This window comes from Amblyomma americanum, chromosome 3 (genome assembly GCF_052857255.1).
Source record: "Amblyomma americanum isolate KBUSLIRL-KWMA chromosome 3, ASM5285725v1, whole genome shotgun sequence".
NCBI classification, from domain to species: domain Eukaryota; kingdom Metazoa; phylum Arthropoda; class Arachnida; order Ixodida; family Ixodidae; genus Amblyomma; species Amblyomma americanum.
The window spans coordinates 226,441,525-226,468,215 of record NC_135499.1 but is presented as its reverse complement, the minus strand read 5'-3'; the positions used below and the strand labels follow the sequence as shown (position 1 = coordinate 226,468,215).

Here is a 26,691-nt window from a genome sequence, read left to right as displayed (position 1 = left end):
GTAAATGGCACTGTTTTTCGCAAACACTTTTGTAACCTATATTAAATATGCACCACCAGGCTTGTATGCTCCATCACCTTGCTTTGGATTGCAGCGGTGGCCTAGTGGTTTGAGCATCCGCATCGCATGTGGGAGGTGTTGATCCCCAGTGCCGCCGGGCACCCACCGGTGATACAACGGGTACAAGATTTTCCGTGCCTGGTGCTAGCTTCTTTAGAGTGAAATGCCTGGGACATGGGTCTTTGACCCCACGTTGTGCAGTGAAAACTACCTTATGCCATGGCACTCTTTGGCCATAGCTGCCCTTGCACCATAAAAAATTCATCATCATCATCATCACCTTGCTTTGGCATTGTCACCATAATGCTCAGTGGCATAGCTGGTAAGGGGGCCGATTGAGTCGTACCCCCTTCCCTCCTGGTCTTCTCTGGAATATGTTAGTACCATACATAAATTAGTGCATTTGCTCCTCTTCTGACGCACTCCCCCATTGTCCAGATGCATCCAACTGCCCTCCAGAAAAGAACTTCTGGCTATGCTATTGGTGTTGACATTTGTGACTAAAGTGCAATAGTGATTTTGGTGCTAGTGTATTTTTTTTTAATGTTTTAATGGCCTTACTATATCCAAGAGATTACTTACCAAGGAGGTTCAAAATGTTGGTGGGAACTGTTTTACACATATAACTTATTATACGCCTAGTGTAAGAGTAGAGTGCGACATGTAACCAGCAGTGCCTTTTTCTTTTTGCATTATGTAATACGCACATTGTTCGACAAGACACGGTTTCTTGTAATGCATTACAAGCTATGGATTGGGCTCTGTAAGTTAACCATTGTTGAAAAGGTTTACGTTTTGAGGTAAGCCAGCAGGCCTTATTACACTCTCTAGCATGCTTTTCTGGTCACCTGCAGGGATGAGGACCAGGAAGAGCACCCAGTGAAAAAGGAACCACTGTCTCTGGAAGAGCTGATGGCCAAGAAGAAGGCTGAAGAAGATGCTCGAAGCAAGGTTCCTAGTGCTTTTTAGACGCTCATAGTGCCTACCCAATGACCACTATGAGTGGATGTAGGCTTTCTCTACTGCTGGCCTTTCCCAGTGAGCTGTGCAGCAAGTTGCAATTTGGATGCTCATTAGCATTTGCTTCTTTGTTCTTTTAGCCACAGAGAAGGGTGCTTGTCGAGTGCTAGCATTTTCGGTAATGTGTCATTGGGTCACGGCTGCCTCGTGTTATCTATAGTAAAATAATAGGCAGGACCATTGTGCATGTTGTCAGATTGTGTTACTGTCATGTTGCAGTAAATGCAGCAGGGAGCAGAGAGGTCTTGCTACTTAAATCTCATTTATTTTGCTTTTCGTTGATTTTTGCAATACTCAGACATACTTGCATGGGGCATGGACACGAAGGCGTGAACATTATGTGGCCTGTACTTCTTGGGAGGCTCATATTTTCTAGTACCACGCATAGTATTCAAAGTACACTCCAGTGCCTGGCATGCTTGCTGTTGTTAGTTTTGTCTGAGATATTGTTATGCAGTGCTGTTGCTATCCCATTATTATTCATGGTATTGTATTTAGGTTCACTGGAAGTGGTGTCTTGTGTGCTTGCATATTGGGAAAACACTGTGGTGCTGTAAACGGCTGCACTGCTTTGGTGGATAGCATGCCAGAGGGCTCTGTCTTGTGGCATGCAGCCAGTGTTCCTGACCAAGGAGGAACGGGCGGCTGAGGCCCTCAAGCGCCGTCAGCTGGAAGTTCAGGAGCAGCGGCAGCGAATGGAAGAAGAACGCAAGAAACGACAGCAGTTCTTCGAGCAAGCAAAACGTGCTGCTGGTGAGCCAATCGACAGAATCTTCTGAGCATTTAAGATATGGGGGCTCTATTCTAGCTTTTATTTCTTATTTATATAGAAGCTATTAGTGTTTACTTTATCGACTCTACCAAGGCTTCTGTTGTCACCTGCATATTCAAGTAATTTTCTGGAGTCATTATGCCATACAGTAAAACCTCATTAATTTGACCCCTGTTAATTAAAAAAACACCCCATTCAGTCCTGCCCAGCGTAAGTACTATTCTATGGCAACTCTAATCTGGAAGAATTTGGTTGGCCGTGCTTCAGTTAATTTACACAGGCACCTAATTTGGCATGTCCACAGCGTGATGGAGATGGGGTGATGATGATGATGGTGAGTGAGTGAGCAACTTGGATGGCTGGCCACTGTAGCACAACTGGCATTGGTGCCCAACTGAAATGTTATGGTGTCAAACTCATCATTACAATCATCAGTCTAGAAGGCATGACAGGTTGCTTTTTTGTTGTTGGGGCTGAGTGCCACCTCTTCCTTCTTTGTTTTTGTAGCGTGTGCATCACAGACCGGGCTGACAGTGCTTTTCGTGTTACTGTGGAGCCTGTAATGGTTTAATATTACGTCATGTGCGTGTAAGCAAGGTGTACATCTTGTAAATGTGTGTGTGGGTGGGGGGAGGTGTGCTATTGATTATCTGAGCGTCCTAGAGGACATATGATACTTTCGTTGAACCAACAGCCAGCACTTTGAAAAATAGTAATTGCCAGGCAAATTTTTTTGCCTGAAGCAATCAAGGTGCCAGATTTGTTTGCTTGTTTCTTTTTTCAAGAAATAAATGTATTTTGATGCGGGGCACTTTGTTACTGTTTGTTTCTTTCTTTGCCTATTGCCTGGATATTTTGACACTGGGGTAATTCGGACATTTTTTCTGGCCTGCAAGATCCGAATGAACGGGGTACTGAACTGCAAGTTTGGACCAGGGACCACAATGTCTGATGGTAGGACAGAGAGACCCAAGGTCGAAAAAACTTTATTTCTTCTCGAGGGGCAAAGAAGGAACAGCAGCTGCCGTGTGGTGCCTGTTCTTTGGAAGTGTAGCAGCATGCGGTGGGCATATTCCGCGAATATCATCCAGTGTCTACACTACTTCTCCGAATAATGACTAGTATTTGGGGAATATGTATACTTCTTATGATTATTCATATGGCTTGAGGGCTTTTTTCCATCATTACAGCTGCACAGTCGTTCGCACATCTATGTGCTGCCGTTGGAAGGTTGCATTGGACATCATGCATCTCACCTTTTTGTTCTGTGCGCCATCGGAATTGGTTGCCTGCCAGAGGTAATAGAGAATAATACCATGGTGACGTCCAATGGCAGGCTTGAAAATTGGTATGAAGTTGGCAGTGTTCAGCACCGTGGCAAATGAGCTATGGTTTGATGGGGTTAGTGAGGAACTGAGGGCTTATATCTGTCTACTTGTTGCAACAGATGAGAATCATTATAGATAAATTACTGGGGCTACGTTACTGGGTTGGAGTGCATTTGGCAGACACTTCCTAGTGTTGAACAGAAGCTCATTGATATTCCTCACATAAAGATTTGCCATAACCATCACATTCTGTCCTAGCATAGATGTAAGGAAGAGCAGTTTAGAGCCCCAAAAACAAAGCTTGAAATTAATTTGAGGCAAGTGCTACAAGTAATGAAAAGGAAAATGACAGATTTTGCTTGCCTCAGTGCTCTGTGCTTTACTGTTTTACTTGTTGAACAGAGGGGACATCAACTGAAGGGAAACATAATCGAAGGCGGTAGGGAATGGGATTGGGCGGTGAGCTTGGCAAATGTGCTAGTATAAGGACTGTGAAGCTGGCACAGGACAGGATCAATTGGTGCTCACCAGAAGAGTGTTTTGTCCTGCAATAAATTAATCTTCTTGGTAGCAGTGAAGGTGATCGCGCCACCCTTTTAATGTAATGTGCTGGGATGCATGCAGCCTTAGCAGATACTTGCTGGCAAACTGAAAACAAAGTGAGGTGGTCTTTTGAGATTTGGAAAGTAACTAGGGGTGTGCGAATATTTGAAATTTCGAATACGAATCGAATATGTTTGATATTCAATGCGTATTCGTATTCGAGAAATTGGTATTCAAAAATTCCCGAATACTCGCCAGCGATCGTATACTGCGCAGACTTTCATAAATTCGACCGCGGCAAAACCACAATATGTGGGCAAATTAGCCGATGATCGAGTTAAAAATTCCAGGAAAACAATACAGAGGTCTTATTCCCTTCCTTCTCAGTCATTTATAACGCGGACCGTTCGCATTCCGATGCCGCTAGGCTTGACCTCGTGAGAAATTCCGCAAGTGGGCTTTCCCACATGTCACACATGCTGCGAACAAGAACAAGATGGCTGACGGCCCAGCTCGAACAATCGCAACGCGAAATCGCGCTTTTTTTTTTAATCCTTCCGTAATGCGTCACACATTTAATGCCCACATCTGAGCAGTGCATCATGTCGCCTTCATAACTCTCCGAGCGTGACCTCCACCATCCTGTTTTGTAAACTACGCTATGCGGGAAAGCCTACTTGCGGAATGTCGCGGGAGTCTCCTGAAGAGGCGCGCAGAGTTGTCACAATAGGGCAAGCGATCCTGTAAAAATCTCGCCTATTGCATAGTGCATTGTAACCCGCGCACCTCTTCAGTGGGGGCCGCCGCGGTGGCTGAGTGGTTACGGCGCTCGTCTGCTGGCCCAAAAGACGCGGGATCGATCCCGGCCTCAGCGGTCGAATTTCGATGGAGGTTAAATTCTAGAGGCCCGTGTACTGTGTGATGTCAGTGCACGTTAAAGAACCCCAGGTGGTCGAAATTTCCAGAGCCCTTCACTACGGCGTCTCTCATAGCCTAAGTCGCTTTGGGGCATTAAACCCCCATAAACAAACAAACATCCCTCTTTAGTGGTCGTAACAACGATCGGAAGGTCCATGGCACTAGGTCAAATAAATAGCCTGGCCGCGTAGTTTTCGGTTTTTGAGCTTTGTGGCTGCTCCGCGGCAACTGCACCTGTCGGGCCGCGCATTCGCCGGTAGTCCAATCCCAGCTCCGTGCGGCTTTTAGACGCCTACTGACGCGTCGCAGGTGATTTCTTTTTACTTTTTAAAAACCGTCTCGCCGTTCCGACGCCAGTGTGTGTTCCCCGGCCCCTTGCTTCCATATGTGTTGTTCTTCAAGCACTCCAAAACGGGCGGCTCATCACGGGCTTACAGGAGTTAGGGCGATGGAGCCGCCTCATAAGGCCTTACTGCATCTTCACATTTTCGGCAGGTTTTTTTTAGGGGGGTGGGGGGATAATTTTATAAACCAAGGCTTTCGAATGAACTGGGCAATTCTTCCGATCCCATGAACTCCGAATGAGTGAGGTTTTACTAGTCATCATGAAATTTTTTTGTTGCCCGTCTTGTCATTTTTTGCATTTTTTTTGCATGGCCTGATTATAGTTTGGATACTGTTATGATGTATAATCAAGTGGTATACATATCTATGTACATCATGTTTTTTTATACGATACATAGGCAGCCTAGTTTTGTTTATTTTAGTTGCAAAGACCATACACTATTTTGAAAAAAATAAGGGCAACATCATTTGTTTGTTTATCATTTTCTGAAAATTATTTTTGTACTGAACAGATATTCGATAGTTGAAGCCATTTTTTCTTCATATTCGTATTCGATTCGTATTCGAAAATTTCAATATTCGCACACCCCTAAAAGTAACCATAGCAAGATTTCTTGAAGCAAGGTTCTTGTGAACCAGGTAGTGCTGCAAAGCCTTGTTTGGTTCTTTATTCTCTTTTAAGACTGCTTTTCTTGCAGATGATATTCCTGACCGTGTGGACAGGCGGAGAAAAGAGCGGGAGCGGTATCGTGATGATGAGGATGACGATGACCGGGACAAGATCAGAGAGCACAAGGACAAGGAAAAGGAGTTTGAAGCCATCAAGGTGTGTGACTCAAACTCTTTGCATTCTGAGGCTTAATGGATGTTATTACCGGGACTGGGATGCTTCCAGGTCACTTTTTCTGATGGGCTGGTGTGTTCTGGCATATTATAAGGCAAGATTGTAGCTTGGGGAAGTGAACGGGGGTCAGTGAGAAATCATATTGCCCGGAAAAAAGGTGCTGTGCTGGTATGCTTTTGTTCTCGTTCTTCTAGCACTGGGCAGGCAGCTTTTGAATTGTCTCCACGCTATGCATATCCTTTTTCTGTGGTGTGTAGTTATGTAAAAACGCAACCTCAGCTCATTTTTAAACCATAGTTTGTAATTTAATGTGCAGGAGCGCTACCTCGGCATCATCAAAAAGAAGCGGCGAGTGCGGCGGCTAAATGACCGGAAGTTTGTCTTCGACTGGGATGCCTCGGAGGACACGGCAGTGGACTACAACCCCATCTATAAGGATAAACACACTGTGCAGTTCTTTGGCAGGGGACACATTGGAGGTATTGACCTCAAGGTAGGCCTCTTCTCCGTAGACCCTTATTGTTGTGAATGCTTTTAGTTCATTTCCACTGTATTAAAAACTTGCCTACCAGTAATCCTATCATTAGGGCTCATTTAAATGCATAGTCTGCATCTCTCATAGCCTGAGTCACTTTGGGCCGTTGTACGCCCTCAAACCAAGCATGGTCTACTGTGTTGTGAAAGAACGCTTTTTTTTTTAATGCTGAAAATCTGGTTGTCTCTTTTGCTTTTATGTGCAGGCGCAAAAGAAGGAACAGTCAAAGTTTTATGGGGAACTCCTTGAACGTAGGAGAACACAGGCTGAAAAAGACCAGGAAGTGTAAGTCTTGTTCTGTGAGTTTGAAATGCATGGGATGATGGGAGAAATCCCCCAAATAAGGTATATGCCCTAGGTTGCTGTTGCTTGCCTTGTAGCTTGTAAAAAAATGGAAAGGAGCAGCACAAAGATTATTTTCGTTATATGTGATTGTGTAATGTCTTTGATGGACAAACTTCTGAGAAAAAAAATTTTTAAAGTAACTTCTCTTTATTTTAATGTGCACTAACTTTGTGCACATCCTTTGCACTGTGCAATTTGTTTGCCAGCTTGCCAAAAAAAACTGTCTGCTGCCTGACCATCTGATTTATGCATTTGCACAGTATCATTGTACCTCAGCTGTATTTAAGCTTACCCTCTGGTAAGAAACGTAACCCTTTCATTGCAGGCATTCTTGTGGTGAGTTATGGGGAAAGTGAATACACAAACACTGACGGGAAGAAAATACAAGTATACTAGTTGTGTACAACTGAGGTTTTCCATAAATGTTCTTATGCTGTATATTTTATTTAGATGGCAAGTGCATTATTTTGGTAACGGAACTGTATGGAGACTGCACGGCACTATGTACCTTCTCATCTTTGTCCTTATTTTTTGCTTTTTCACATATGTTCTTTTGGTGCCAGAAGTGGAGGAAAAGGTAGCAAGGCACAGGGGATGGCAGGGCCATTAAATGGTGATGTCCTTTCAGAGTGCGGCTTAAGAAAATCAAGCGCAAGGAAGAAAAGCAAAAGTGGGATGACCGACACTGGTCGCACAAGTCCCTGGAAGAGATGCAGGAGCGTGACTGGCGCATCTTTCGTGAAGATTTCAGCATTACCATCAAGGGTGGCCGCATCCCCAACCCACTGCGCAAGTGGTCCGAGTCTGGCCTTCCCTCTTCCATATTGGACATCATCAAAGAGCTGGGCTACAAGGTGTGCATGCCTCCTGTAGTTTGTTTGGGGCTTGCTTGGTAACGATGCACCGCGGCGATTTATATTGTTGAGCTTGTACACCTGCTGTGGGTGGCTTGGCTGACTGGGGACATGTACTGCTGAAACAGAAAATGACGAGTGCTGACTTCCTGCAACAAATATTGTGAGCAGTTCTAGCATGCACACGCACGCACGCACACACACGCACCCGCGCGCGCGCGCGCACACACACACACACACACACACACACACACACACACACACACACTGTATTTACTAGTGTAATTTGCCCAGTTTTCTTTAAATTAAGGTTTCAAAAAGGGGGTGCTCAAATTATCCAAATATTTTCTGAACATGCCCTAAAGAACTCTACAAAAGTCATAACGCCCAATATACACTGCATATTGTCGTCGATATGTCAACCCCCAACTCGCACCCCTTGCTGGCTAAAAAAAAAATGCTGCTCAAAGCAATAAATGTGCAACGATACTTTCGCGAAGCCAGCATTGGGCGGTAGAGGAGATAATGAACAACAAAACGGTGCCCTCTGGTGAGGCCCTTCTGACTAGCGGTAAGCTGAACAGCAAGCGGCTCAGTAGTTTCGGATTCGGGAGCGTGCTCAACTGTACGTCTGGGAAAGCGACTGCCAGCGCAAGTGAGCCGGGTAAATTGCGCACAGTTCGTGCCCTCACCACTTGCCTTGCATGCACCAGCATGTACATGCTGGTGCATGCTGGTGGTCTGGCGCAGCAGGGAGTTCAGAATATGTGAGTAAAAGTTTTTTTTTTTTCAAAAATTCGGGTAAAAATTTGGGGGTGTGCAAATTATACACGGCACAAATTACGCAAGTAAACACAGCATATATAACTTGTACGAGGCAAGGGTATGATTATGCGCACAGCTGCCAGCTTCTTATTGAAGAGGCCAATGGAAGCCTTGCTCACACATACCTCGCCAAGTTTAAAGATGCATTCAGATTGTACAGTTCCCCACGTGGCACATTCTTTGCTCCTCTAGACTACAACCATGCTCTCAAGTTCTGGGGTGCAGTTCTTTGCATTGGGACAGGTCGGATAGTGACTTGCGAGAAGGCCGTCAATCTTTTCCTTAGTGTGCATTTTTTACATTCTTGAACGAATAAATGGCAGCGGAAAGTAAACGAAGACATCAAAGAAACACACAGACGAGGACGATGCAGCATCGTCCTCGTCTGTGTGTTTCTTCGATGTCTTCGTTTACTTTCCGCTGCCATTTATTCGATCATGCACCAACTAGCTCAACAATCCACCTTATTTTACATTCTTGTCATGCTTTCTCAAAATTTCATTCATACATCTTCCTGTTTGTTCAGTGTACATCTTTCCGCAACTTGGGAGAGTTTGACGGGCAGTTTGACTTACTTGGAAGAGTTTTCTTAGAATGTTTTCATTGCAGTCATTTTGTGTGGTGTTTACCAACACCCCCTATTTGCCACATTACTGCTGAAGCATGCAGTCTTAATCCAGCCTACGTGCAGAGTTTGCACAAATGGAGTACAGTTGAGTCCAGTTATAATGAGCATGACTGTTGCACGCCCTCAGCAGGCAAGTCTCATAGTGACCTCGAAGCGTATGAAAGCCGTGACATGGTGGCATGGTTGGCTTCCTTCTCTTGTTTTTTCCTTCATGTTCTTGTAACTTGTGCCCTTTTCATAGTTTTGAGAAGAAAAGAGAAAGCTGTCAAGGTTTCAGATGCTTAAGTACGTCCATGATGAGGACGGCGACCGTGCAGTGTGACCCCGTACACAAGTTTGTGGTGCCTGCATGTTCTCTGCAATCATGTCCCATGTACATAGACGTTAGTTCGTTCTTAGACTTGGTGTGTACCCTATTGTGCATTGTTACCATCACGTCATCTTTGTTTGTACTAAGGAAGCATTCAATAGAAGCGGGCTCGACCGTAAGCATAAACTTTCCACTCTGCCGAAGTTATCGAGTGGGGTGTGTAATATCAGAGTTTCATTTTAACTGGGGGCTGCTGTAACATCAGCTTAATTCATCACCTCACCAATAATGGCCGGTGAAATATTATAGTTGTGACCTGGATATAGATCCTTTTTTATCAGGTTGTACCATCCTGTAGTTGTATGTACTATACCAGTCAGTTGTGTGGTGTGTTGGGGTTTTCAGAATGTGTCACTTGCTTCTCTGCGTTAACGTGTTGGTTGATCATTTTCATGATTTTTATGTCTTATCTTCCTTTTCCTTCGTAGTCCACTTCTATAATAGACCCCTTTCATAAATGTTAAATGTCAATGTTGTGTGCCCCTTTAACGGCGGAACTGTGAGTTTTGAAAACAGAACATGTAGGCGTAGTGTGTGTTCTATAAAATGCAGTGTGTCTAGGTGGTCACTGTAACAATATAACATGTGCACCTGTGAGGCACTGATGAGCATGCTTAACTTCTTATCCTCGATGACACCATACTTAGGGCAAAGCGCAGTGAGGTAGAGGTAACTTGACGAATTCTGCAAGGGTCCTATTGATTGAGGGCTGCCATGGTGGCTAAAGCCAGTTCTTTTCTGTAAGCTCTGGCTGAACAAATGAACAGGTTCGCACGATATTTTTCTTTTAGTTAGGCCAAGTTTGTCTCCAATAAAACCAGCCGAGCATTCTTTACGGCTTTCTGCACATGGTGGGTTTTGTGTGTGTGCGTGCATGCATGAAAATGTAAAAAGCTGGAAGCTGACATTTCACGATTAACTGAATGTGAATCGACTCGGTGGTCTGCTACGTGTGTGCCCACAGGACCCGACGCCAATCCAGAGGCAAGCCATTCCCATTGGCCTTCAAAACAGGGACATCATTGGTGTGGCTGAAACTGGCAGTGGCAAGACACTGGCCTTCCTGCTGCCGCTGCTGGTGTGGATCACCTCCCTGCCCAAGATTGAGAGGTGACACACGCCATAGCTGACTTGTAGACCATGCAGTTGCTGGCAACAGCCGTTAGATGGCCGATGGTCTACAGAAGCTTGTTCGTGCCGTTGCAGCTTTTGTTTTCTGAAGAATGCAGTTTTCCTTGTAAGAGGCACCTGTCACACTGATATGAATCGGGGAACTTTTATTGTTGCATTTTATCAGAATAAAAAGAAAGGTGCCTGTAGAAAGAAGGCTGCATATTTGTACCTTCACTTTACTCAAAATACAGTAGAACCCCTCTGTAGTAAAGTAGCACGGATCAGTGAAAATTTAAGAAAGGGTATTTAAGATATCAGTTGTTGGTGATGGCATGGCTCTGACTATGTTCTCTGGCTGCTTACTAAGCAAGAAGTGTTGGTTTATAGAAGAAACAATCAGAAATACCTTGCATCCTGCTTATCGTCTCTTTGTGTGTTGATTATTTATTTTCAGTTTTCTTATGTTATCACATTTTCGACTTAGTTTACATCTTGGAAGTACTGCATCTGCATGAATACAACGTGGCTATAAAAGTAAAGAGAGTTTGATTCCATATGCAAACCAAAGCTTTTCATGATCACGGCATCATCTTCTGTGGCTTCTGCGTCATTTAAAAGGGAGTAGTTTAGAAACAAGCGCGACACAGTCAAGCGTAGCAAAACCGCCTATGCAATGCCACCAAGCCTCCGCTCCATGCCGCTGCTTCCAGGTGCTTCGTGCTGCCATGCCACGAATGCACGGCCTTTCCTTCCCGTTTCTACTCTTCACTGCACTTTTACTGGCTTTCCTTTCTCAGTGACCCGCGCCGCCTTCTTTCTACATTAATAGCCAGCTTTAGTACTTCCTTGCGCACCGCGCGCTTTGTCTCACGGCCTCAAGGTCTGAAAAGTTGGCTTCTCCTCGCGGCTCTTGAGCTTGGTGGTGAGGCCACCTCCAAGAGCTCCGTTTTATCGTATTTGGTATCTATTTGCCTCCTGGTCCTAGAATTCGTGCTTGCCGCGATGTCATCACTCCGCGGGAAGTACATCGCCACGGCCAGACGCTTTTTGCTATAGCCGTTTCATCGAGAAAAATCTTTACTATAACCTAAAAAAAAATGTAGTTGTCCATGGAAGGCGAAAGGGGACTGCACCTTCACTTTACTATATCCGAGTTTTTACTATAACTGAGTTTTCTGTAGCGGGGTTCTACTGTACCCGAGAGCAGCGATTTGATGTACTTCAACAAAACCTTGTTAAATTGAAGTTGTGGGAACCTTAAAAAATATTCTAACTAATGGGCTTTCGAATTAACCGAGTGCAGCTAAAAATTTTGTGGGAACTTCAGTGATTATTGTATACTGCTGTAACTCATCGTGGTGGCTCAGTGGTTAGGACACTCAGCTACTGATCCGGAGTTCCCGGGTTCAGGTTCCCGACAGCAGCGGCTGCGTTTGGGGAAATGCTCAGGCACCCCTGTGCTGTGCACATTAAGGACCCCCGGTGGTCGAAATTATTCCTGAGCCCTCCACTACAGCAGCTCTTTCTTTCTTTCTTCTTTCACTCCCTCCTTTATCCCTTCCCTTATGGGCGCAGGGCGGCTCAGGTGTTGGTCCATATGTGAGACAGATACTGTTTCCTTTCCTTTCCCTAAAAACCAATTTTCTATTTTGTGTACAAGCTGGCCCCCAAACTTGTAGCCTTTGCAGATTAAAAAAAAAGAGTTGTTTCCAAATGCATTAAGTCCTTGCTAATTCAAAGTCATTGTTACCCTCAAAAATACACAAATTTACCGTTTTTTTTTAATTACCTTATTTACTCACGTAATGAGCCCACTTTTTTCTAGAGAAGTTGACATCAGTTTAGAGGAGTGTTCATTACACGGAGAAAAAAGTTTAGACAGAATTTTTTTTTTTTTTCGAGAATTGAAATTTTTTGATTTATGGAGCCTCATGTGTTCGTTTGATACGCACAGACTGCGATTATAGACCTTAGGAAAGAGTATCCATTCTCGCACTTAAGCAGCTTGCTCACATGTGTTGTATATTTTTGGGTTTGAAAAAGGTAAAGTGCCTTTAGTTTCACTTCCTTTGTTTACAAAGTATTTAAGAAAACTGGAAATAAAATTGAGATAAAAAGGGGAAGAAAGGCCTAGTTAGTCTAGCAACAGTAGCAAGGCATGCATGAAGACAGCTTTGCATTTGTTTTATCTTACTTTGTTATGTCCATTTTTTGAGCATTTCATATCTGAGCACCTTGTGGGCAGTTTTCTGGTTTTTCCAATTCCAAGCAGCATTGTATTGAGAAAGACTACAAGAATTCTCAGGTATCTATGCTTATGTCAGTTGGTGAGAGGATGGATGGGAACAAGGGCCATGTCCAGTAGACATAAAAAAAAATCTCTCATGCCGTGCATTGGTTGCTGTTCCCTTCCAGCTTTACTCACAAAAGTCACAAGTATTGGTGCTAGTACTGAATGCTCCTTTTTTTTGTTCTGGTGCCTGTCCCCGTGCCCACAGGCAGGAGGATGCTGACCAGGGACCGTATGCCATCATCATGGCACCTACACGTGAGCTGGCCCAGCAGATTGATGAGGAGACCACCAAGTTTGCCAAGATGCTCGAGATACGATCAGTGGCTGTCATTGGTGGTCTTTCCCGTGAGGAGCAGGGATTCCGGCTGCGCCTCGGTTGTGAGGTACGCTCACTTGCAGACGGAACGTGCGATGACCTGACACTGCATTCGGCAGGCCATTATTCTGATGGTAATCAGCTCTATGGCAGCCTAAGTGGCTTGCGGCGGACTAAACCTGTGCCAGCACGTTTGCGAAGCAATGCTGTCTCTTATTGATAAAAGCTTTGTTCAGCTGTCCTGGACGTATGCACTCCAGGTGCATGCTTTAGAGCAAGCTTCTCAACTATTTTGTCCTCGAGAATCCCCATTTGTTTTCAGAAGGTGCTGAGAAACTTCGCATGTCTTTGCTTCCATTACTTCATGCCTGACATGCATGCAGAAAAGAGTGTGCAGATGAATGGCCCCTCAAATAGTGCCCTATTTAATTAATAATGACCAGCTGTAGAATGAAACAGTCTGCTATTGGCAATTGTAGTTCATTAAGGCTCAAAATAATGTTGATAAAGAAATTATGAGGAGGTGGGTTTAAATACTCAGGGAACCCAAAAAGCATTTCGAGGAACCCAAGGTTTCTATGGAACCGAGTTTGAGAACCCCTTCTCTAGAAATCGGCTAGAGTGTAATCACGGAGCAGTTACTACATTAAGGGGGGACGCGGCCCTTGAAAACCGAAAAATCGCAAAAAAGTCGATTTTTGGAAAAGTGAATATTCTGACAGTTTGTGTCATAAACTACCTGTTCTGCAAATATCAACGCCTAATTCGTCGTGAAAGTACTTCAAATTAAATATCGAACAAGCCGCGCCAGCCGCTTAGCTGCGAGAAAGCGCTGAAAATACCCCAACTTCGAGCGCATGCCGTTTCTCAGCCAGCGAACCGAGTGCTGCCATCTTGGTCTTGTTTTGTTCGTGAATTCTTGCTCTTTTTTATGCCTCCTCTGACGACTGCGGCGGCAGCATGGTGGAAGCGTGGCTCGCTTTTGATTGGGGCTCTCAAAGCGCCTTTCGAGCTTCCTGCGTTTGAAATGCGAGGCTGCGATTGGGCGAAGGGCGCGCTCCTCGAGAACGCGGGGGATCGCGCGGCCGCTATTAGCTGCTGCATGCGCTGACGAGGTGGTCCCCTTTCGGCGGCGGCCGGCGCATCGTCTGCACTGGCCGCCATGGCTCTTTCCTTTTCTCGTTGTTGGTGGTCTTTGTGGTTTGTGCGCTCTCTTCACGTTTCGCCAGGTTTGTGTTCGCTGTTGTCACCATCTTTATGATATCTCGGCGTGCCGTCCGAACAGTTTCCTGCAGACTGTTGTGCGGTCAGTCACGATGCGTCCAACAAAGCGAAATACGCTACACGCGTTCGGTGCGCAGAAGCGTGCTATGAAGTTGGTTCGTGCAGTGAAGCGTGCCACCAACAGCCACTGTGTCGATGCTTCCAGCCGCGTAGCTTCTGCTACATCGCTACCAGACAGTGATTGCGTCGTCGCTTTCAGCGACGTACCAGGAGCTTCTTCAGTGCAAGAAAGCGTTGCTTCGGGCACGCCTTGTGTACCGAGCTCTTCAACCTCGGCGATTGCGGCCTCCAGCTCCGCTCTGGAATCTACCCCGAAGCGTGACAACGCGTCGCGCGCCGTTCACTTGGAAATGCATTTCCTGACGCGCGAGGAGATTGAGGCGGCGAATGCACAACGTGCTGTTGTTCAAGAAAGACTTGGCGCCATGCCAGCGACACAACGGAAGTTTGAAGTGATGACGCCCGATCCCAGATCTGCCACCGCTACAAGTGAAGGTGCGAAATTTTGCCTTGTGCAAATGGATACCCAAAGCAACCTGCTCTCTAGCACCTTGTGCAAGCATTGCCTTGCGCCCGGGTTGACCGTTCAAGAAGGCACCCAGCTTGGACTGGCAACAAAGCTTGAACTGATGTGCCCACATTGTGGGATGGTTGCAAGCTCGTGGAACTCCCAACGCCAGAATGAAGCAATGGCCTTTGAAGTGAACATATGAGCCGTTATGGCAATGAAGCAGATTGGCAAGGGCCAGACAGCTCTCAATGACTTCTGGGAAACGATGAATGTATCTCACAGAGGGCTTCATCGTAGCACATTCTAGAAGCACCTGAAGAAGACATTCAGGGACAGGGAGATCCAGTGCATGGACAAGTTCTACGTCGAATCAGCTGCTGCAGTGAAGGAGGTCTACAAGGAGATGGACCCAAGCTTTTGCAGAGACATCACTGTAGCATATGATGGAACTTGGTATAAGCGTGGCCACACATCCCACATTGGAGTTGGGGCGGTGATTGAGTACCATACAGGCCTCATCATGGATGCTGTGGTTCTGTCTAACCAGTGCCTTGATTGTCAAGTAGGACCAAAACCTGGAGATGCAGATTACTCAAGCTGGCATGAGCGTTATGTTTTCCAGAAAAACACTGATGCTAAATCCGGGAGGATGGAAGTAGAAGCAGCTTTGATTCTTTTCCAACCGTTCAGTCTCAAAGCACAACCTGCGTTACACAACGCTTCTTTCTGATGGAGACAGCGCCACCTTCTCAGCCCTTGTGGAAGAGAACATCTACGGACTAGTCCCCATTGTTAAAGAAGAGTGCCTCAACCACGTCCAAAAGAGGATGGGCATGGCACTGCGGAACCTTGTGCAAAAAAGTGAAAAGTCACTGGGAGGGAAGGGCAGGCTGACAAAGGCTCTCATTGATAAACTGACAGACTATTATGGCTGGGCCCTGAGAAACAACTCCAACGATGTGGCTGCAATGCAGTGTGCAGTGATGGCATCGTACTACCATGTCACATCAACTGAAGAGGAGCCTCGCCATGACTTCTGCCCAGAGGGTGCCAACTCGTGGCGCCGTCATAAGGTTGCCGAGGCAAGTGATTCACCACAGCCAAAGCACAAGTACAGCCTTCCAGGCTATGTCGCTGAGGCTATGCTGCCTGTTTACCAGCGCCTCTCGCAGGCTTCTCTTCTGCAACGCTGCCTGGGTGCAAAGATGCAAAATGCGTCCGAGTCTTTCCACTCTGTCCTATGATCCCTGATGCCAAAGGAGCAGCACGCATCTTTGATTGCTGTGCAGACAGCACTGCATGAAGCAGTGCTGCGATATAATTTTGGTTGTCAAAGGGCCACCAAAGAAATCTCTGTGTCAGTGAAGCTCACACCTGGCGATCCAGCGAGCTGCAGAAAAAGATGCCCTGCGCATGGACAAGGCCGAGAAAAGGAATCGGGTGAAGAATGAGAGGCGACAAAGGAAAAAAGTGTGCAAGGACACCACCAGCTATTCTGCAGGGTCATTTTAGACCTAGGAATAGGTTTGAAACTTTCTCGAGGGCCATGTTTAGAAATGACTTTTTTCCTGGTGTGGCTGCTCATTCTGACTGCATTTTGGGAACCACTTATTGGATTTCCATGGGTTTTTTTTTTATTTCCTACCTGAATAAATTTCTGAGGGCAAGACAAGCCCACTTTTTCAAGTTATTGTATCTGAAATTTGTCATAAGCAATTAAAATTTACCTAATGAAGGTCTAATTAGCAACACTAAATTCAGTGCTGTGCTAAAATTTTTCAACAAGTAAATTCAGCAAAAGGGCCTTGTCTTGCCCTGCAGTACCTACCTAGCAATAACCATAATGAATTTCACAGTGACAGCGCTGTTTTCAATTTCTCCAGGCTTGGAATAAGGGACCTACGTGAACCATTTTGATATACTCCCATAACTTTAGAACCAGTGTGCGCAGCTTCATGAAACTTGGTATTTCTTCAAATGTTTGTGTTCTGAGCCTACCCTAAAGATTTCATTCAGATATCTCAAGAAACAAGAAAGCTGGTGTTCTCGCAACCTTTGAGGGCTGTTTTCTCAGAATGTATTTTTTTCCTGGTGTGGCTGCTCATTCTGACTGCATTTCGGGAACCACTTATCGGATTTCCATGGGTTTTTTTTTATTTCCTACCTGAATAAATTTCTGAGAGCAAGACAAGCCCACTTTTTCAAGTTATTGTGTCTGAAATTTGTCATAAGCAATTAAAATTTGCCTAATGAAGGTCTAATTGGCAACACTAAATTCAGTGCTGTGCTAAACTTTTCCAGCAAGGAAATTTAGAAAAAGGGCTCTGTCTTACCCTGGGGCACCTATCCAGAAATGACCACAATGAATTTCACAGTGCCAACACTATTTTCAAATTTTCCAGGCCTGGAATAAGCGACCTATGTGAACCACATTGATATACTCCTGTAACTTGAGAACCGGTGCCCACAGCTCCATGAAACTTGGTAGTTCTTCAAATGGTTATGCTGTGAGCCTACCCTGAAAATTTCATTCAGATATATCAAGAAACAAAAAAGTTGGTGTTCAAGGGTAGCCTCCCCCCTTAATGCTTGTGTATTCAGTTCTGTTCTCCTACAGCCAGAAAAAGATCTCTCTCGTAAATTTGAGCTTATCAAAGGGTAAACAAAAATGGCACATTAAAAGGAGGTGCTGAGACATCTATTTATTTTAGGAATTGCTGAGTACTTGACACAAGCTTTGTACTAATAAGTGCTCAACTGCCAATGCATGTTAGCAGTGATAAAAAGAAATACTTCATGTTAGTATAAATTGTGCCCCACAACAGGCGTAAAACTGAACGGTTACAACTGAAGTTAAAACTATTACCAAGTGTGCGACAAGGACGATTCCAGGAATTGTGCTTAGTTTCTTAGTGTTACTGGCACAAACCATAGTAGCTACTTTTACGATTCCTCTTGATAACAAGCAAATGACATGCTCACTATTCCAAGAATACCTTGTGCCTCCACCATTCGATGACGTTCCATGGGGCATTTCCAGTAATACAGGACATACTACGTCCACCGCTATTTACGAGGGTGGTGCTGGTGAATGCTCAAAGTTAGATTGCAACACCACAAATTAAAAAATATATATAAACATTCCCTTACACTTTCCGTGTTTTCAGAAACTGTTGGTTCTCTTTGTATATTGTGCCTCCACGTGACTTTTTCAAATGGGCCAATAGTGCTCAATACAAAAAGCGCCTTATATGTGGCTTGGACTGCCAGGCTTAGTGCCCATTTTTGCGGTGGCGTGCTGTTGCTGATTATTTCTAATGCTGTGCCCAGGTGTCTTCGGTCGAACAGATGTTGCCCATTGCATTTCATGCAGATTGTGATTGCCACCCCTGGCCGTCTGATTGACGTCCTGGAGAACAGATACCTGGTGCTGAGTAGGTGTACCTACATTGTGTTGGATGAGGTAGGTACACATCCACATGTGCCTGTGCTTAGCCACTTTCTAGGGTGCATTCAGCCAGGTGACAGTGCCTTTGCACATAATTGAATAGTGGCTCTATTTTGACTGACGTCAGCTATAGTACATAGCCATACCATAGTGCAGCAGTGAGAATATTGCACGATTTGTGTTGAATTATGTCATCACATCAGACAAGCTACGTGGTGATATTGTAAGAGTGTTGCACCAAAATAAAATTCCTGCTGCCAGCATGAGTCATGTCTAATGCCTGAAATGGGGGGCTACTGGTAGATGCAGAGGGCGTGGCTCATGTTATTTAGCTTAAAAAGGGTGTCAAAGGTGACTGGTAGGATTAGATTTCATTTTTGATCTTGCTTACTACTCCACGTGATGTTGGCCCATGCAAGGAATGATAGGATGTGCATGTATTTTGCACTTTGCATCGGAGCCATTACTTCAGCCAAAAAATTCCAACAAAAGGCACCGTATTTGCACGATTCTAAATCGACCTATTTTTTTAAATTTGAAAACCCAAAGTGGCGGGGTGGACTTACAATCGAAATGAAAACATTGCACTATTAGTAAAGGCGAGACAAACGAGATTTCAGGCATGCTACAGCATGATTGCATTTTTGCTGCGTGGCTCCACCGGTGCTGGCCTTGAGCAGCTGCTATGTCAACGCGCAGAACTAGCATCCCCTCCACGTGTGTGTGCGCGCGCGGGCGGCGGGTGATGGCGGCTATCGATAAGCAGCAAACTGGCACCCCACACGTGGCTGCAGCCCAATAACGCAGTCGCATTCTTCGGGAAGCTCAAGCATCCAACAAGTTTTGTTTTTACTTTTGAATGCGTGCTCGGTGCTCAAGGGAGCATTGATAGTTGATGGAAGGGCGCTGTTCCAATCGAGGCGGCACCCCCACTGTGAACGGCAGCGGTGCCGGGGAGTGTCGGTAGCCGAAGGAAAAGCCGACACTATTCACGCGTAGTTTCTTTTTGGCTCTGACGCATTTGAATACTGCCGGCCGTGTTCCACAAGTTTTGAATGTAGTGCTTCGTCAGTCATCATTTGTGCTTCAGGTCCGGCAAGCGACCGGCGCTCGTTCACGGCTACATTCAAGATGGCTGCCATTCTTTACGCCGAAGAAATGAACAGCTGCCCACCGGGCCGCAAGTTCGACGTTCACAACGGGTGATACAGGTGTGGCAGCTGCAGCGAGGCAAAATTTTTTAGCTGTTCCATGCGATGTCGTGATGTGGCTGTTCGCGAAGTACAGGATTTCGCTGGATGACGACATTAGAATGACGTGCTGTGGGACTGCAGCAGCAATCACGACGGCAGCGTTAGTGAGGATGATGGCACAAGTGTGGACGAGTAGTCCAGTGACTAATACATTTTCGCTTTGGAATGTGCCCATGGGCACGCCCACGCGCGGCAGCCGATAGCGGCTGGCGATAAACGGCGGTTGACATTCAATTATTCAAGGCCAAGCTTAAACAACCTCGGAAGTTGTTTTTTTTTTTTTTCGGAAATGTGATTTGGGGGGTCGACTTACAATCGTGTAAATATGGTATGAGCCATGTTGAAAGTAGTTAAAGGGACTATGAAACAATACTTACTGAGGGTAAGTAAAGCAGGCGAGCGATAAGCATTCCATCACTTGTCACTGCACTGAAAAAATTTTTGAGCTAGCTTCATTAATACCGAAGCTTTCGTTGAATAAAACTGATGCTCCTCCTCTTCCCCCTCAGCTACGGTGTGCCCCCAAAAATTATAGAAAATGGGTTGGTCGGGGCTGCACCTTGTCCGCGAATATGTTGTGTCCTCACCTGGTTTGTTTACTTCCGATGGCGGCACCTGTCGATACAATTGCTTGTTTACCTTTTGCCACTTTCATTGCAGTGGAGGGCTTATCTTGGTTTCCAAGTAGGTACTGACATCAAGCACTGCTATAATGCTTTTGAGTAACACTTGCTGTAGGGCCAGTTGGTCTTCCATGATCATTGATGAACCAGCGCTAAAGGACAACGGACAAGTAGAAGTACGACGTGGGCAGAAGCGCTGAACTAACAACTTTTGTTCCAGAAGAAATGGAGACAATATATTTATACAGTTTCTAGTCCAGACCCATGACATAAAAAGCTAGGCACGAACCATTTTGATTTGAAGACATGTCATGAGATACCAGAAAAGACAAAAACTGCGTGACAAGTTGGAAAAATTTTTTTGTGCCAATAAAAGAAATGGACTAATTTGAAGATAAAGCTTTGCAGCATCTTGTGAGTAATTGCACTCAGCCATGCCATAATTTCACTGCCAGAGGTTTGCTTCAGGGGCACTGCCTTTCATTGTAGTTTCTAAAATATTTCTTGCAACCAACAGAGCTCAAGGCATGACTTCTGTGAGTGACCTCCTTGATGGGCTTCGAACCCTACAAGTATGCCCTGTGTAGAAACCTGCTGCTAAGTGCTGGCAACGGCAGCATGACTCATCGGTGGGCTTACGGGCTGACTGGAACTGGTGGAAGATACGCATTGTTCCCTTTGCTCTTCAGTCCGGCCGCTCCTGGCAGCGGCAGCAGCGGAGATGACAGCAGACGATTGTGTTCACACCAGAAATGTAGCCATGACATAATGCACATAGCAAGTGCCAGCCAGGCTCTCGTGGTGTGCACTCCTGTGATGTACACGGATGTACGTGCTCTAGCAAATAGTTCCAAAAATCATCACTATGTGGCAATCATGTGAATGTTAGAAGTCACGGTTTTTAAAGCCGTGATTTCTAGTGTAAATGCTCAAAAAAATTTGTTCTATGCATTGAGCACATTTACCGGCAATGTTTAAAACCGTTTCATAGTCCCTTTAAGTGACCTTCAGACTGTATCCTAAAGGGACCTAATGAAAGCACATTTTTATTCCAGTCACTTTTCTCACTTGTGTGCATGCCACCATTGGTCAGCCTTAGAAGCATGCTTGAATTCTACTCCTGCCTCTGTCATTACTGCTTTGCCTATGTTCTTGTGATAGCTAGGATGAGTTTATCAGTATATTATCATGTTCCTGTACCTCCTTGGCTGGCACTGCCAGAGGTTAGCCTCTGTCATTACTGCTTTGCCTATGTTCTTGTGATAGTTAGGATGAGTTTATCAGTATATTATCATGTTCCTTTACCTCCTTGGCTGGCACTGCCAGAGGTTAGCTTCCGGAGCACTGGCTTTCATTATAGCTACTAAAACATTTCTTGCAACCAACACATTAGGCTTAGGCTTATCACGATTGCTGTTCGTGACAAATGTGGCAGTGCACATAAAGACGCAGCTTGAAGGAAAGAAAGTTAATTCTTGCTGTCTTTAATATTACAACGATTGCTCTGTGGCCTATACTTTAGAGATTTCTGATTGGGCACAGTGCAAAACTGCAGCGGCCCTGGCAGTCATGCTGCGAATGACCAAGCGAAGACAGGCAGCAGAGAGCTTTGAGCAATAGTTAGCATGTTTTTCCTCCCGTAATAACCTTCTGTTTCTTGCTGACCAAACATGACCAAGCTCTAGTGAGCAGTTGCAACTTGGTGCAGTGTTTACCACACATTTCTCTCTCTCGTCATCTTCTCCTCCTTGCAACACGAAGTGCACCCAAACATGAGTGTCTGGAGGTGTTGTAGAGACCTAGGTACCAAATTGGCACTGTTATATGAGACACGCTATTCTGGTGAGGTATACATGGCATGAGCCTTATTGGAAGAGTGGCCTCTAAAAGAGTTCTCACAGCTAATGCTATAGAGCGTCCTATGTGTCACCTAGCTTTCCCTAATTTTTTAATGATCCATGCTTATCATCATCCTTTCTTCCACTTGTGCTGGCTCATCCTGCAGGCTGACCGCATGATTGACATGGGCTTTGAGGGAGAGGTGCAGAAGATCTTGGACTACATGCCAGTCACCAACCAGAAACCAGACACAGATGATGCTGAGGATGAGGAGAAGCTGCTTGCCAACTTTGCTTCCAAGCACAAGTACAGGCAGGTGTGTAGTCTGACTGCCTCCATTGGGTTTGGACATTCCACCCTTGGCTGGGCATGCAAAACAAGAGGAATTAGTGGTTTTTAGGAAAGGAAATGGTGCAATAACTGTCTCACTGCTTGGTGGACACCTCAGGGGAGCCACCGCAGGGGTGTCCCAAGTGGTTGAGCATCTGCCTTGCATGCATGCGGGAGGCACAGGGTTCAATCCCTAGTCCGCAGGGTACCCACCAGTGATACAGTGGGTACAGGCTTTCCCCTGGCCTGGTGCTCGGCTTATGAGGGGTGAAACGCTTGGGAAAATGGGTCTTTGACCCCACTTGAATAATCGAAAAATACCTTGTGCCATGGCGCTCTTTGGCCATAGATGCCTTTGCATCATAAAAATCCATAATCATCATCATCACCATAAAGGAAGGGACATAGGCAGGAGCGAAAGAAGAAAGATGGAAAGGTGTGCCGTAGTGGAGGGCTCCTGAATAATTTCGACCACCTGGGTATCTTTAACGTGCACTGTCTTTATTTTGACCCTTGTGTTGCAGACGGTGATGTTCACGGCTACAATGCCTCCAGCAGTGGAACGCTTGGCACGCTCCTACCTGCGGCGGCCAGCCATCGTGTACATTGGCTCGGTGGGCAAACCTGTTGAGAGGGTTGAACAGGTTGTGCACCTGGTCACCGAGTCTGAGAAGAGGTCAGCCCATCTTTCTGACTGCTCTGCGCTCTTTCTTTGCCTGTGCAGAGGAAGAGTTAGATGATGTGATGAGGAAGACTAAAATCCATCTCTAGCTAGGGAATGCAATCACCTTTAAAGGTTTATCTCATACTACGTAAAAGGATTGCTTTTTCTGGACAGTGCCTTTGTGCCTTTATAAATTGCGCACTAATGCGTTAGTGTCAGGGACCCCAGAACAGGGGGGGGGGCAAGGGGGCAGTCGCCCCCCTAACATTTTTCCAGAGGGGGCAGCACCTCCCCCCCCCCCCCCCCTTCCTTGGAGTTCTTAGTGGGCAGGAGTCAGCCGCTTAAACAGTTCCTTTTGGAAGCCTTTTCTTTCTCTTCCTGACTGCTGGAGTGTCGTCACCACGACATGACAGTTTGCATCAACCTTTGAACATTGGAAAATAAAAAAATAATAAAAATATAAAATTATTATGTAAATGAGCATTAAATAAATCAGTAACAAAATAAGCTCAGAGTAGCACACATTAAAAAAAAAAGTTGCGGAGTCCCTGGTTAGTGTACTAACTATTTTGGTTTCGCTGCTTACAAGTTTGTGTGCACTCGTTGTCTTTGGTCTTTTCTGAGCTTGCAAAGTTACCTATACTGAACTGACATATGTGTATTTATCTATTAATCGTAAAGAAACCTCAAAACTGCTATGCGAACACTTTATGTGGAGTGGAAATTCAGTATAAAATTAAGCTAAGGGGCTCTAAACGGAAAGTGGCACTGAAAAATGCAGGTTACGGCAAGTGCTTCTGCAAAGGAGCGTAATTATTGTAACTTCTCAACCGGTGCCTGAAGGTTACATGATTGTGAGGACACTTATTCCTGTGTGTACAAAAGTGCCCTTCCTCATGCACCTTGGGCTTTTGTGCCCAACAGCCTGACATTGTACTTGTGATGTATGTGAAATAAGCTGCTGCGGCATGCTGTGCTCACAGTGCTCAATAAGAGCAGTAGAATATTTAGTGCATCAGTGTGGTCATGGTGAGACTTCCTTTCTGGAATCACTGCCATTGCTATCTCTTTGTTTACTTGAACTGAACGAACTTGCACCTGGAACCAAGTCTCCTACCATTCATTTTTGTGGCATTTTTAGTTCAAGCATTGCAAGTGCTTTTTGTGCAGTATGCGTGGCAGGTGTGTATCCGTTTGGTAGTTCTAAGCATTCTCTGGGCTGTGCAGGAGGAAGCTAGTGGAGCTTCTGAACCGTGGTGTGGAGCCACCTGTGATCATCTTCGTCAACCAGAAGAAGGGTGCAGATGTGCTGGCCAAGGGACTCGAAAAGATGGGCGTAAGTGCTGTTGAAACCATCCTAAAGTTTCATGAGCTCTACTACTTGGCAAATGGCAGGCATTGCATTGTGAAGAGTTTAGTTGTATGGGTGATTTGGGTTGCCATTTTCTTTGTGTGTTTTCTTTTTATCATTGCTCATTTTGCCTTCCGTTCATGCAATACTTTGACTATCAAGTTGTTAATTACATTCCATTTTACTGCTTAGTGTTAATTGTTCAGATATATGTGAGCCTCGAGATTAATAATAAAAGCACTAGATTTCACATAAGGTTGTGCTAAAGCAGTTATGTTGTGTAGGACATGCATTGATTGTGACAAATACAGTTTATATATTACCTGCGTGCTTGCTTCTTAGTAAGCTGGCTGAACAGCCTAGGCACCACTACAGGAGGGCCCACTTCATGTGAAGTCAACTGACAAGATAATTTAATCTGGTAATTCAGTGTCAGTTTATCATGTACTGTCTGTTGCAAAAAAAGGGGAGGGAGGTACAGGCCTGCTTTAGCTGAGGCAGTAGTGCTTTTAGTGACCTGTTGGTTTTATGATTGTTTTGGCAACTGTAATGTAAAATGTGCTAGCAGATCACCACCTGTAAGATAGCTATTGTTTCAGGTTCAGGCTCTAGATGAGTGCATACCTGCCTTCTGTTTCGAAGGTGTGAGATGCTACACCGTTCATGCTTTCACAGTGTGCTAATCTCATTGATGAGTATTTATTTGTTGAAATATGACCCACTCTAGATCATGTCAAGTACTTATTTTGTTTACGTGCCATACATGTGGTGCAGCTGATCACCTAATCTATGTTTCTCGCATGCAGTTCAATGCCTGTACGCTGCACGGTGGCAAGGGTCAAGAACAGCGTGAGTTTGCCTTGGCCAGCCTCAAAGGGGGCACCAAGGACATCCTGGTAGCCACAGACGTTGCTGGCCGGGGTATCGACATCCGTAATGTTTCCATGGTCATCAACTATGACATGGCAAAGTCCATTGAAGGTCAGTAGAATCACTCCTTGTCAGCATCAAATGGGCTTTAATGATTTATTTTTTCTTTTTAGCTTGCATATTATTGGGCATGCTTTCACTGCCTGTGGAACTGGCCATATTCGCATTTCTTGGAGGAAAATATAGCACAGGGGGCTTTCATGGTTTCAGCGTAATATATTGGTGCACCTGGCCTTGCTTAGGGAGTTCATCAATTGTTGATCACTTGGATAATGTACTGTCAGTTGGATTGTGGTTGAAAAGCTTAGTTGAGCTTGTTATTACTCAGTGACCCTGGGCACAACTGGCTTCAAGGTTGTCATTGGGATTAAAGCTTGTGATGCTAGTACTATACTCCATGACACATTTTTGTCTCAGGTGAAAAAAAAAAAAAATTGTCACTGAATTTACCAAGTTTGGAAAGAGTAGGTTCATATTCTGGGGTTATGAGTCGAAGAAAAGTTTTCTCTGTAGCTCATGGGGCAAATCACCATCTGACCCTCAGTTGGGAAGTACATCATGATGCAAGACAACTATGGTCGGCCATGCTCTTGAGGAACACCACAAATGCTGACGCGCTTGGCATTTATTGCTCTTAAAAGCAGTGTACTGACAATGGGCAGTTCACAGTGAGAAGCTCTTTGGGAAGAATAATTGACATCTGACTCATCAATGGGGACACAACCTAATTTTTCCACACCAAGCGGAAGTGTGGTACATTCGAGGCTGGGTTGGGTGCACTTGTGGCTGACGCTTCCGCAAAGGTGCAATGGGCTGGAGCCACACCAGATGTTTACAGTTGCAGTTCCTGAAGCTGAAGGAAAACCAGTTCCTGATATGTGCCTATCACTCATAGCAGTTGGTGTCATAGCTCCTCTTCCTTGTAGCTAATGTAACTAAGTGCTCATAAAGGCATTCTCATAAAGGCGTGCTGCTACACAGCGTTCATGCAGGGGAAGCTTAACTTCTATAGACTGGTACATCCCCATAATGTTATACTGTAATCCCAATATCAAACCCAGATGTACAGAATTATGCTTTACATCGAACAGTGAGACCATTCGCATGAAAATCCCATTCAAAAATATAGCACTACTGTTCGCATTTATTGAACTCTCATTCAGCGGAACATTGAATATATCAAACGGCACTCCTGCGATCACTTTTCGCACACAGAGCGGGGTCAGCGTGGCAACCTTGGACCCCTGCTGAAGTGCTGTTTTAGCGAAGACGTTTGCTGTGAAACTGCGTGAAGAGGGGAACGTGGGGTGTGGTTGTGCCTATTTTTCAATGTGACGCAGCTGTAATGG

The 26,691-nt window shown here is 45.2% G+C and overlaps 1 protein-coding gene and 1 pseudogene across 1 annotated transcript in view; both read left to right on the top strand.

Annotated features, from left to right (window-relative positions):
* Positions 1–26,691, top strand: part of LOC144126267 (putative ATP-dependent RNA helicase DDX23) — a 30,267-nt gene that overhangs the window by 1,478 nt on the left and 2,098 nt on the right. Inside the window, exons 5-17 of the mRNA XM_077660346.1 lie at positions 915–1,011; positions 1,695–1,833; positions 5,685–5,812; positions 6,147–6,323; positions 6,571–6,650; positions 7,339–7,564; positions 10,352–10,497; positions 12,999–13,176; positions 18,278–18,367; positions 22,234–22,383; positions 22,922–23,073; positions 24,289–24,397; positions 25,219–25,393. Coding sequence (XP_077516472.1) covers positions 915–1,011; positions 1,695–1,833; positions 5,685–5,812; positions 6,147–6,323; positions 6,571–6,650; positions 7,339–7,564; positions 10,352–10,497; positions 12,999–13,176; positions 18,278–18,367; positions 22,234–22,383; positions 22,922–23,073; positions 24,289–24,397; positions 25,219–25,393 — 1,847 coding nt within the window. The remainder of the gene's footprint in view (positions 1–914; positions 1,012–1,694; positions 1,834–5,684; positions 5,813–6,146; positions 6,324–6,570; positions 6,651–7,338; positions 7,565–10,351; positions 10,498–12,998; positions 13,177–18,277; positions 18,368–22,233; positions 22,384–22,921; positions 23,074–24,288; positions 24,398–25,218; positions 25,394–26,691) is intronic.
* On the top strand, positions 14,577–16,606 carry LOC144123662 (uncharacterized; annotated as a pseudogene).